This window comes from Acyrthosiphon pisum, chromosome A1, assembly GCF_005508785.2.
Source record: "Acyrthosiphon pisum isolate AL4f chromosome A1, pea_aphid_22Mar2018_4r6ur, whole genome shotgun sequence".
Classification (NCBI taxonomy): Eukaryota; Metazoa; Arthropoda; class Insecta; order Hemiptera; family Aphididae; genus Acyrthosiphon; species Acyrthosiphon pisum.
In genome coordinates this window covers 132,450,302-132,464,744 of record NC_042494.1, presented here as the reverse complement: position 1 = coordinate 132,464,744, position 14,443 = coordinate 132,450,302, and the positions used below count along the sequence as shown (strand labels likewise).

The 14,443-nt window shown below is 29.3% G+C and overlaps 1 protein-coding gene across 1 annotated transcript in view; it reads left to right on the top strand.

The window, feature by feature from the left end:
* LOC100165084 (FMRFamide receptor) overlaps positions 1–14,443 on the top strand; it is a 150,608-nt gene that overhangs the window by 112,359 nt on the left and 23,806 nt on the right. The window contains exon 3 of the mRNA XM_029488353.1: positions 5,435–6,279. Within this exon, the coding sequence (XP_029344213.1) occupies positions 5,470–6,279 (810 nt within the window). The 5' untranslated portion in view covers positions 5,435–5,469. The remainder of the gene's footprint in view (positions 1–5,434; positions 6,280–14,443) is intronic.

Below are 14,443 nucleotides of genomic sequence, written 5' to 3'. Positions count from 1 at the left end.
AACTAGGTTATTAAAAACTTAGTTATAGGTCTATGGTTTCAACATTCCTGCTATAACAGTATAACAAATAATCTTTAACTTAGGTAGGTATTTATGTGTATAGAACAGGTCACAGTGATGTTGTTTTTAAAATATTTGTGTAACATTGATCATACCTAATAATATTCAACAAAATAACTTAGGAAACAGGATAACGATATTTCTAATCATACTATAGTAACTTACGATAGAAACTGCTTTAAAAAAATAGGATCCTATATAAATGCATGTATTCTTGTAGGTAATTTATTTTCGATAAGTAACAAATAATTCGTGTCTTGCCCATTTTAATAAAACATTGAAGATACAAAAAAAAAAACCGTTCTAACTTGCGTTTCGACAGTATTCTTTTCAGAGAATCCGCTTTTGATTATAAACTATAATCAAAAGGAATTAACAGTTATTAATTTGTTTTGATAGTCTATTAATAATGAAACAATTTTTCTCGAACACTTAACAAAATTAAAAAGTCTCAATGTGCGTATAGCCAACCTCTCTATTGATTATAAACAAAAAAGTTATTTTTACATTAGTTTTTCAGTATTACAATATCAGTACTATTATTAATAATTATTTATAATAATAATTGGTAAGAAAATGTAAGAATATAATCGGGTCTATAGAAATTATTTTACTCGAGTACATTATTTTCACGATTTTTTCTATATTTGAATAACATATTTTAGGTAATTAATAAAGACAGTTTTATTTGAAGATAATTAATAATAATCATTCCAACACAGTTTGATACATTATTTTATGTATTGAAACATATTATATTATATTAAGAACCTAAAACTTTAGATTAACAATTATTTGTAAAATTTAAAACATAATATTCTATTATATTGTTGTTTTCTGAGTTTTCTGAGTTTTATGCTTTTTATTGTTTTCCAAATGTGTTTTTCCTCCAAAACCAACCAAGATGAAAATTTCTTGGAACTGCAATCATAAATCGTTCTAGCTGTAGAACGCCCATTAAACCTTTATAATTTACTTCTAAATATAAATGACTGTTTTTCTTTGTTTTTTCAAATACGTATTGGAACGTTCAGTTATAACTTATAATAATTAATGTTATAGTTGTAATTTATTTTTATTTCATTACTCGAGTTATTACACGACTTGATGGCCTATTTTTGTTGCAAATATATTATATTTATAGTTGTATTGTGGTGTAAGACAGCATACTATTGAAATGTGATTTAATACACTTCGGTGTTCAATGTGTCCAATCAAATATTCAACGTCATTTTGATTAGATATTAAGATTTTCATTGTATTTCTAGTTCTACATTTATAAATTTATATTTAAGCATTTTTTTTGTATGCCAATATTCATACTAAACGTACATTTTATGTTTGATATTACAAAATATATCATTTTAATATTATTTATAATTTATGAATTTATCTTATAGTGTTAATTATATGAATATTATCGTATCTTATACTTTAAAATCACATAAAATAAAAAATCACTAAACCATTAAATATTTGATAAGCTCATATAGGTACGATCGTCGGCAGGAGTCGGTCGTTAAAAGTAAATTAATTTGGTAATTAATTAATTAAATTACTTTTCGTAGATTATAATCGCCCAATTTCAGGTAGTTCGGTACTTATACTAATATTTCTATGCTATCATACAAAATAATAAGTTGTCTCATTTCAGTTGAAATATAGTACAAATATTATTAAACAAAGTTTAGAATTTTTATTATTTAATATATAAAACATATAAAAAAAATATATAATATATAATAAATACAATACAGGTAAGTATCTACCCCATATTTTTTTACGTTAGTCCTTGAATTGAACTGTTTAGTGATTTCATATACATAATATAATATTTTAAACGATAAAAAGACTGATGAATCTGTTTCAATAACGATGTGAATATCTATTTTGCTTAATACATGACGTGTTTCATATTCTAATTTAATTACAATATGAGTATTAAATAATGAGTTTAAACCATTTTCCAAATTAGTCATGATAATCTAATCACCGATGGGTAGGAACAAATTGATTTGGATGTAGGTACAAACTGAAGTATTTAAAACCTTTGTCTTGAAACTGTCTCTTCGTTTATTTGTTAACACTACGAGTGACATACATTTTATGTAAAGAATAGTGTTGGTATTCGGAGCTATTTTACTTGTAACGATTAATGTGGTTTTTAATTAATAATAATATTACAAACCGCAATTTTGGTTAGGTGTTTGTGTTCAACAGTTAGGTTATGCTCACTTCAATCGTACTTCAAACGATATATTTTCAGCCGAACCCAACGGGAACGGCATCAGAGATTTCCAAAATCCGTACGACTTGTTTCGACTTGTTAGACTTTAGGACGTGCTTGTGTATTCGAACACGTGTTGAACACAGGTGTACGGAAATGCGTTCGCTGCGTTTTCGTTATAACACAATAATAATATAGTCTGAGTGGATATAATGGCTGTAACAATTAGATTAGAGTTCAGCGCACCACAATCCAAACACTTGGCGGCTGATTAACAAAATAAACTCGGGAATATTTATCTTTTTGTCTTCTGATAACTTCCCAGCCGCCATTTATTTCAATCGTATTATTCGGTTTGGTTTAGCTTGATGTTAAACTACGCACTTCCTAATTGTTTGCTATATTATGCAGCAAGAGAAACGGGAAATCAAACAAATACGTTTTTAAGTCATTTCTTGGATAATACGTTAGATTTTAAAACACCAAAAAAAACAAAACCGACCAGTAGACGTTTTAGTTTCTGTTCCCGAAAAAATCGACACTTACTGAAAATTATCGGTTACAATTATCACATTTAGACATAAAACATGTGTTGATATACATCTGAATCGCCTTCGCATTGCGTATAGACTATCTAGGTAGGTATTGCGCAAGATTTTACGGGTATTTTATTTTTATTCTTCATTATAATAATACTATATGTACGTATTAATAGTATTAGATACGTATTGTACATAAGAAAAATATATTAAATATTCGATAAAGCATATAGCTAATGTTATAACATATCGTTTTCATCGTGAAACATTTTGAGGATGAACGATTTCGTTTTGAGTGGAAAAAATAGAATCTAGATACTTAAGAGATACGTAATTTAAATAGCTAACATCATCAACTGAACGTCACAATAATAAATCAAAAACAGCTAGGAATGGTCATAAAAAGCACTTAAATACATTGATTGTAAATGTGGCTTCAATATTGTAATAGATTATTATTGAACGACTAAATCTGATGAATTCTGAATGGAATAACTGGTGCCTCAGACGGAATGGAAAAGTCTTCGAATTTTAAATGGAAATAATATACAACTAAAAAAATATTTAATTATTTTCATGACAGATTTGTTTTTTTTACCGATACATACCTATACGACCTACCTAAATACATATTATTTCTCTGAACAATTATTTTTACGTTATTTATTCTGTAATTAATTTATTGGCATAATAAGTATTTTTATATCTAAGTAAAACCTATTTTTATTACGCTTAGAAGTAATTTTATTTATACAATTAATAATGCTTAAAACCGAGCTTAAAGTTAAGGTAAAGCAAAAAAAAAAAATGTTTTTGAATACATTAGGTATACATACCTAATTAAATATATTTATGAAAAGTTTTAAACATTTAGATAGTAACAAATATACAGCAATCGTTGTTATCATAAACTAAGTAAAATTTACTTTTTGGTTTCCATAAAACAAGTTTAAAACGTATATTATGTTGTAATTAAATGAATAGCAGCAGTCCAAAATAACAATGACTTATTATGAAGCACATACATTTAGGTACTTCTATGTATTTTAATATTTTTTTATTTACATAAAAGTCTTGTTTTCTGTTTTGTTATTAAATATGATATAAAATACTACAATTTACATTAAAATAGTTGTACAGGTTTTTTGCTATGTATAAAAAATGTTTGCGTATAAATAAAATCATATGACGTTATGGATTAAAAATATAATCTATTATTTTAACTATTAGTCAAATTAAAATTTGAAATCTTTAATTAGTACAAGTAACACGTAAGCAGACTTGTAATAGCATACTTTGTATGCTGAAACATTTTAATTGTAATAAATAAAAAAACCATTTTTATTATGAAGTTAAAAATAAACTTGGTTCATTCATTTCTGATTAGCTAATTATAAAAAAAAACAACATGATTAAATAGTAAAAATTTACAGAAGCAATTTAATGACTAATTAGTTGTTTAGCATAGGTACCTACTGCAAATTTAGGTAATTTTTTTTAAACTGTTGCAGTTTTATTTGATCTACCACTGTTTTTAAAAAATGTAATCTTAGTAATATAATATTGTAATTTCAACTATTTTTTTTTATTTATTTTAATATCTGACCTTAACAGAAATTCACAGACGTATAAATACACGAAGTACATTACATAATATAAAATATCAAAATACAATGAAAATTTAAACGAAGAAATATTCAAATTTAGGAAAATATTTAAATATATAATATCTTAATGAAAAAAATAACGTGAAAAGAAAAAAAATGATAACCAAACGAAGGATTCTTTTTGAGGGATGTAAGAGATGGAATAAAAGGGGGATTTTGTAAAATTCAGACTATGATTATGATGCGTGGAGTAAAGCATAATTTCTTGTCTATTGGGTGGGAACACTAAAGTTCATGTCCACCAACTAAGAAAGAAACTAGAGAATCCACAAAGCCAAAAATAAAACTGGACAAAAATCGGCTACCAGTCAGACGTGTATGGTGAACTACAAGTACGGTTATCTAAGGAAGACAAAGGGATTTGGGGAAACGGTTGTTATAATAATATATAAAACAAAAAGGCATACCTTAAGAAGTTCCTATGTATTCAGTTAATTCACAATTGAACCTCCAGAAGTGTGAGGATTGAAAAATGCAGAACCGTATCGATAGGTACATGGTCTTGTGGGATCACAGCCAATTGCTTTTTTGACAGAGTGTTTAAAATCTTGTTCGGTCTTTTGGACCACACCTTGGAGTTTAAACTTTTATATCACATTGATGGGCTTGTGAGGACTGAGGTTTCAAGTTTCACACCGAGACACTGCGAGACGGTTAGAAAGCCACGAAAACCATATCCACCAGTAGAGTATCCGAAGCTCAGCTCTGGGGGTGTGGTGTTACGAAAACATCCCTACTTCGCAGCAATCATATACTACTCGAATTATTTTTCTTTAACGGAAGTAAAATTTATTTTATATTTCGTTTAACGGCGATTTGATGATAATTTCCCCCATCATTCGTGATGAAATAATTATATTGCATTAATAAATTATAATAATAATAATAATAATAATAATAATAATAATAATAATAATAATAATATGTTTGTTGCTCCGCAGACGTAAGAGACATCGATGCTGCATCTCGGCGGCGCATGGCTGGCGCTTGGACGACGGCCACGGACGCGATGAACTCGTCGGAAAATAGTCAAAACGGGACTGCCGGAAATCGGTCGTCGTCGTCTTTCCCCGAGTGGAACGGCGGCGGCGGTAACTGGTCCATAGTGTTCTGTCCCGTGTTCGAGGGCGACGGGACGGACGATGACGACTACAACCTGCTGTTCGAGTTCGTCACGTACGGCGTGCTGCTGAACGTGATCGGCTTGTTCGGCATACTGGGCAACGTGATATCCATGGTGATCCTGTCCCGGCCGCAGATGAAGTCGTCCATCAACTACCTGCTGATCGGCCTGGCCCGGTGTGACACGGTGCTGATCGTCACGTCCATTCTGCTGTTCGGGCTGCCCGTCGTCTACCCGGCCACCGGACACCTGTTCAACTACTACTTCAAGGTGTACCCGCTGATCGCGCCCGTCGTCTACCCCATAGCGATGGTCTCGCAGACCGTGTCCGTGTATCTGACGCTCACCGTCACCCTAGAGCGGTTCGTGGCCGTCTGCCACCCGCTCCGCGCCCGGTCACTGTGCACGTACGGCCGGGCCCGGGCCTACGTGGTGGCCACCATCGCGTTCGCCGTCCTCTACAACGTCACCCGGTTCCTGGAGGTGCGCGTCCAGAAGTGCATGCACACCGGTTACAACCAGTACGTATACCAGGTATACCCCAGCGAGCTGCGCAACGACCGAGACTACATATCCGTCTACATACATTGGATGTACCTGCTCATCATGTACTTCATACCGTTCGGGTCGCTGGCCGTGCTCAACGCCGCAATATACCGCCAGGTGAGCCCTACGCAGCGTGACGCGTGAGTGAGTCACCGTAACCGGTTCCACGACTATCAGCGATCAAGAGCTTAAGTTGCGGGAGAAGGGGGCGGTGGAGATGGATTGTGGTAAGATGATGGGGGAGCCGAGCAGGTCATTTCTCACGGAGTATTATCGGATGACCAAATTGGAAACACCGTTTTTGACATATTTATTAATTTTATTACAACAGAAACAAATACAAAACTATTGATTAAATTCAAATAGTATTGATGACCTTTACTCTCTCATATTTTCGATTTGAACAAAAAAATAATAATAAAAGTCACCGTTGTTAAAATATTATGTAGGTATTGCTGTTTACGTGACATGTTCGTTTATGATAATATGTCCGCGTAGAACAAAGACTTTTAACAAATTCGGTACTCATTATTATTTTATGCTTACACCATTACTGACCATTCATACAAAAACCATGACACATAAATCTTCAAAAATATAAATGGTTGTAAAATTGATGAGGGACCGTAAAGAATTTGTTCGCGATCGACCCCTGCTACCATAAGTATAATATTACAATAGGTGTAAAACGTATAAGTATTAAGCATATTTCAGAATCGTTTATAGGTACATATTATATTTTATCCTATGACTGATAAATATCATAAAAGGTAGATGTTATAACCGAACAAATCAGGCCACTCGCCATCAACCATAATTAATAGGTTCACCTCTGGTTCACACGTTACTGCATATTAAATTATTTTATAAAAGTTTATGACATTGTAATATCATAACTTTAAAACGATAAGACTGTGCTCCAACTTAAAAAAGTTCATAAAGCGAGACTTGTCAGTTATAATAATAATATATTAATAGTTTCATATATGTATTATTTATAATGTATGAACTAGGGAAGTAGGCCGTAAAATAGGAGCATGTGCTTATTGTTTGGTATTGGCAGCATGCTAAACGACAGTAATAATATGGAAAAATAATATTTTATGCTTCGCGTTTGTAATGGAATTTTTGTTTTTATTTTTCATAATATTTTAACTTTACATAATATGTTCCTTATAACTAACACGGTAGCTCACGTTACTTAGCTAGTTTGTTCAGGTCAAAGTATTAAATTGGATTTTGTATAATATCAAACGGTAACTGGCGGTGATCTGCAGATTATTCGGGGCCTAAGTATTAGTCGACAAACTTACAAACAATTTAACAAAATGTCGTACAACTAGTGTTGAATTTTTATTATTTTTATTTTCTAATCTACTTTTAATACTCAGTTATTACGAGCACTACCTATAAATTATCATCCATGCGAAAACCCAAAGTTGGTATTTACAGTTTATAAATTAATATGAAATTAATTAAATAATTTAAATAACGTGAGATAGATAATGATTAAGCAACGAACACCTTTTCTCAAAATATGTAGATATCATACAATACCTGCTGGAATCTTTATAACCTAGTTATTTTGGTTATTATTTTTTTTTTAAAATAAATTTCTTCAAACTGCCAACATAATACATTAAATTCAGGGTATGGTATAATTTTTGTACGCAACATAACCATTATTATTTGTTACTATATTTTATATTATATATTAAATCTTTATTAATATTTATTGTATGAATAAACCATTAAGTTAAGTGTATGAAAATATTCCTTGACATTTCATTATAACCATTAGTTATTTAATAAATATTATTAGATACTAATGTTAAATGCTAAATAATATTATAGGGTTAGAAAATCGATTTGGGTAGTTGAAAATTAAACTGTGAGTGATTGAAAGTGAAATAATTTGGTCAGTACCTAAATAAAAAATGAGAGGCAAATTACTCTAAGATTGAAAATTAAGAAAGAGATTCAATGTGCAACCAAGAAGAAGATATAAAAGTGTGACATAATATTAAAAATATTGAGTTCTTTGAAGCATACGAGCAGTAAAATAAATTTAATAATGAAGTTGTATAATTATTATTATGACAAAGGTTGGAATGTAGTTATTGATTTAAATAAAGTTTTTGATTGTTTAAACAAGGTTTACTCGATTTAAATTGCGGTATGTAATCTTTTAAGGCCAAATACAATAGTTGGATTCCAGGTTCATCCAACAATTTGTCATTTTATTGATGTAGCTTTTAACCTTATTGTGGTACTTTTGTATATAATCTGGTATTCAGGAATTATAATATTTTTAGATAAGCTGCACATCTGCAGTACTTTAGTCCCAACGATAAAATAAAGTTAATAATATTGTCATTTGTTTTGTTTGTAGTCTCACTATGTTCAAATAAATATATTATGTCGTGATAGACTACAATTGTTGAATTCACGTGTATAACTTTAAACTTTGAATTATTAGTGATTAATGATTAGGTCAGCGCAAGCTTCGTTCAAATAAGATCCAAAATAAAATTCCATTTTAAAGCCATCTAAAATGACTTAGCTATAATAAATTTGACTGCTCAACTCAATAAATGTAGCAATTATAATATGTGATTCGATCTATGAAGTAAACTAACTCAATGTATGATATGAAATAGTTAATATTTGTATTAGCAATAATTGTAAAGTCGAAGGAAAATCGAAAGAATTACAGTGTGTGCCGTTATATTTTCAAACAAATTATAGTTATTATAGTAAAAAGACAATAGATATTTTTTAAAAAATCAAACACAACATTCTTCTACAACACATAAAAAAACTAAGCATAGACGTTTTTTTTTTTTTTTTTTCTATATTTGTTCATTGTAACGACCTCAAGGTCTTTGACAATGCTTATCACAAGTGGGTAGTAGGGAGATCATGTGATCTATTTATCTATGTATATATCACTATATGCATGATACTACCCCCCTTCTCCAAGAGGAGACATGTGCGGTCTTCACTCCCAGTGGAGTGGGACCTAGTTGGAAACCGGATGACGCAATCGGACGACAGCACGGGAAAATGGTGACTGCGTAGAATCACACACATTTTTTGCACTTTGCTATGAATCGAACCGATGACTGTGTGAGACGTAAGTCAACTGTGTGACCACTGCGCCACTCCGGCCCCAAGCATAGACGTGAACATATTAATATAATAGCATAACATTCATTAGGTATTAAAAAAAGATCATTATTATTTAAATTTTATGTTTTAATCACTGTGGAGATTATTATATTCAAATAAAAACAAAAAGTAAAATACTTTTTTAACTTATAGAGTTAGATGTAATAATATTTGTATATCTCATTCATAAAAACATTGAAATAATATGAAACAATTGTATGCCCATCACAAATACTTTGCGGGTGTTTATTCATAATTGTAACTTAAATTTTGTGATACTATAAAGCAGGTATCAGCTGTTGTCTAGATATTGAAAACTCGTGAAGTACTCATTATGTAATTTCAAAAACCTTGGAGCACATAACTTTGGTTGAAAAAGGTATAGCGCCAGTTGCTTTTTTGTTTTAAATTATGCATTAAACAAAACAAATCGGAACTCGCAGAACTTCCCCTCGTCCAACCGATACCATTAAAATTCCAAAAATTATTGCACTCGCTTTACGATGAGGTTTTTTTTGGTAGTTTGAGATAATAATAATATCATAATATCATGCGTTTTGCACTAAGTCTTATTAACGTTACTAAAGTTTGGTCAATGCGTTAGGTCACAGACCATGAATCATGTGATTCACCGCGTATGGCTGTGACAAGTTACCCTCCAATGGGTTAAGCACACTTGTGTGATTTTACGTCATCTGTATCAAGGGAGCGTGGCATTTTGTCGCATTAAATCAAGTTTATAGTACGACCCGTGCGTTCAAAAATATAAAATTGTGTTAAGTAAATTAAAAATAAACTTCTGTCTTCAACAAGTAGATTGAAATATTGCAGTGTTCAATGTTCATTGGTGAAAATTACGTGTGCACTTCTACCGATGTATTTTTAGTTTGCTACTACAAAAACTATAATATTTATATATTTTCGACTTGATATTGGATTGAAATATGTTATCGTGCGCTTTTTTTCTGATTTTAATATCGCATGGTTTTATATTATTACTGATTAAGTAAATGTACCTACCTACGCAAAACGAATAAAATATTGAATAATAGGTGTATTACTTACTAAAAACCCACCGAATTTTATTCATTTATTGATGGTTTATGCTAATTATCTTTACGTGACTAAATTTTTAAAATTTAAAATTAGATTCACTCTATTGAATTCTATTGTTTTAATACATTTTTATCGAGTTAATGATCAGAACTAAATAAATCGGTTTGAAAGTAGAAACGAAAAATACGCAATCTACTCATACGATTATTCTGTTTATTTATTGAAATTCTAACACGAGAAACTGAAACTAATACCGAACTTTACAGGATACTATAATTAGTGTATTTTGATGTGTTTATTCGACTTTGTTTTAAATTTTAGTGCATAATTTGGACTTGAACAACGTTTTGCTAAATATTTTTTCAAGATTTATGTTATAATATTCAAAATAACTTAAATAAGTTTTTAAATATTTTAAAATCTGTAATAACAACAAAGTGTTCATTTAAGTGTTTAAAATTTCAAGACCATGACACTGAGGTAAAATATAAAACTTGCATAAATAGTTTGAAATGAAAAATATTGATATACCCATGAATACTCTTTTGTGTAAATTTATTCAATAATTAAAGCAAGTTATTGAATATTCAATAAAGCACTATAATAAGTCCGAGTAATTTATCAAATGCTTTCGAAATGTAAAAAAAAAAAATAATAACAGGGCATTTCAGAATCATTTTGAAATATAGTGAGTTTACGGTCGATAAAGTTATACCAGCGATACAGGGTAATAATAAAACGCCTTAATACACTCGGAAGGAAACACCCACTATGAGTATAATATATCACACTATATATCAAATAATATGTATATTGCGTATGATATTATCGCAGTTAACAATGAGAATATTATGCTTAGATTCGTTGTGCATTTTAGAAGAACGTTGGGTTTAATTTTTAACCATGTCTATTCTAGTCTACTTACTATATAACAAAATGTTCATAGTTTATGGACATTGCAATATTTAATAAATATTAATATTATATAGATACATTATGACAAAATACCTGAATGGGGTTGGCAAGTGGAGCGAGTAGGGAGCTAAAGTGGCTAAACCCTCTGGTGTTAATATTGTAGTAATTGGTTCAATTTTGGTTTCCATTGGTATGATATAGATTTCTAGGTAAATTCGTTACACTACTCAGGCGTTAAAGTTATATGATAACATTTGCTAAGGGTAGGTACGTTACCACTGAGCTATTTAAGGAGTTTTCGTCTGAGAACTCAACCTGAAAGTTTGGCAATTTCGCTCGGCAGTAATTGAATAACTTTGAGGTACAAAATGTTATTGAAACGCACATTAACGGCATTATGACACTGTCCGAACATTATTATATTATTCAACTATATAATGCGCAAAAGTTTTACATTATTTTTTTTATCCGTTAAAAATATGCAATACATGCTATAAGCAATTCATTACTTATTTGTTGTTTTGCAACCTAAATCGATATTTTGGATCAAAGTTTTTAGAACTGAAGGACTCACTGCAACAACCAGGCAAGTAAGAAAAGTCCACTTTTCTTGAAAATCATTTTTTAATTGTCACGATCGTTGTTTACGGAAATAACGTGCAAATGGATTAACTTCCATTAATATTTTATGGTCAAAAATAAGGCACGTCCGGACTTTTTGCAGCTAATATATTATTTCTATCATATATTTTCTGCGTGATAACAATATTAAATATTATATTTTATGATCAAAAATTTGTACGAATCCGTGTCAAAATAATGAACATGAACAGTATTATACTACATGTTGGTAAAATCAGTTCAAATTATTATTTAATAATTAAAAATTATTCATGTTGACAATCATTAATTATACTAGCTGGTTACTGATTTTAAGTCATTATTCTTTTTTTTTTTACTTGATAATAAGTAAATACTTGAATATACATTTACATTTTATGTACAAAACCCTAGGCAAGTCCACATCTTTCAATAATATACCTATATGCACTAGAAAAACCATAAATAGGAAAATGATAATTTGACAACGATAAATTGTGTGTACTATTAAATAGCATTGTTTGTTATTAAATTACATTGTTTTTTTAATTTTCTATTATAACCTAACCTAGTTACTAGGATAAAAATTCAACATTGTATAAAATGTATTTTATCATTAATTTTGTAGCTAATCAGCACTTGTCAGTTAAGAACATTATGATGCGTATCTATAGTATCATTTTATTGAACAAAACGATTCAATGACTATGGTTATTAGTGTACAATTATGTGATCACATTTTTTTTTTTTTAATAATTTTCTAAATTATATTATATAATTTTGACATTTAAAAAAATGTAAAACTTTGATATTCGCTTCTTCACAGGGTCCCAGGATTTCGGATAGTGTCTCAGGTAAACCATTTTCTTTTCTGAAACCTTCGTATTTTAACCATTCTGTTAGTAAATGTTTGATTGTTGTAGGTGTTCCGGTATTTAGTATAATATATTTAAAATAATACTTTCATTTACATAACATTTACATTTTTAAATCAAAATGATTATTACTGTAATACATTTAACAGTTACTCATAAATATTATTGTAGACTGCGATCTTTAGATTCTTTAGATAAACATGCATTATGCACATTGCAACTGCACAAAGATTACACCATATTTGCACCTTATTATTTGTGAAATAAAAAAAGTTTAAGAAATTAAGGAATTATTGTATCGACCGTTTTAAAAAATAGTACTTCAAACAATTTTTTTTTATTGAGATTGGTTATGATTATAAACATTATATTATATTTGATATCTCAACACAGATATAATTCATCCATAAAAATCACGAGATTATTCAGTATAAACTATTTTTTTATTTTATTCATAAAAATTATCCTCCTAGATTCAGTGAAAATCTAAATAAAACAAACTTTAGACGTATAGATAAATACATTTAATACATTATGGATAAAGATTAAAAATCAATTGAATAAAATGTTTTTTGACAAGCTTAGAAAAATATCCTATTTAAGTTATTTTTTTTTTAATTTTTAAAATTATACAGAATTAAGTGCCATCTAAAAATGCTATATCTATTGAAATATTATATTATATTAAATTAAAATTAGTATATACAATAGTTGTGAACAAAAATATACCTATATAGTAATATTATGTATTGCATTAAATGTTTGAACATGAAAAACATAAGATTTGATCTATTTGTCTTATAAAATTGAATTTATCTTACAAAAAACAGCGAATATTTATCTAGTTATAATTACCACTATGCATAGTAAATAATAAAGTTGTATATAACTATTTAATCTAGTCAAGTTTATCACTTATAGAAAATAGAAGGAATGATATTTTTTTCCCTTGTATTGTTCATTTTCTAAACGACTCAATGACTTTTAATTAAACTGAACTTAACTCATTCAAATAATAACCGCCTCGAGGTCCAAAATAATAAAATAGAATAACAACACAGTTATACAAGTGATCTAAAATCTTAATTTTCCAAGTGGCCTATGCAATGGTTGGTACAATTAGTTAATGGTATTTTTAATTTTTTTTATCCATTTTAATAACAGATAGGTAATACACTTGAAATCAAAAGTTTGTTTTTTAATTAGGTTTCAAAGATTTTTTTTTCTATTTACTTACAACTGATTGTAATATTTCGTGAGATCTCGAGCACTGCGTTCAAAATGAAATAAACGTTTAGAAAAATATTTAATAAATAATTATATTACTAAATGTTTTTGTTTGGTTTATTTTCTTATGCTATACACTATATTATGTACATACAAACGTTGTTGGTTTTTTTATGTCGTTGGAACTGTATTCTCATACTTCAACGACTGTTTTCCATAAGACATGGGTTCGTGATATAATTAAATCGTAATGACATGTCATAATAACGTTTTTTGCTTATTTCACCGATAAATATTTCTTAACAATATTGGCGTCGTTTATACCATCATAATACCCGGATTAATTTTAATGCTTAGCATTTTATTGTGGTATTGGATTTACTTGATATTATAAATACCTACCCGGGTTTAAACTTTTCAGGGTTTTGGCGATTATT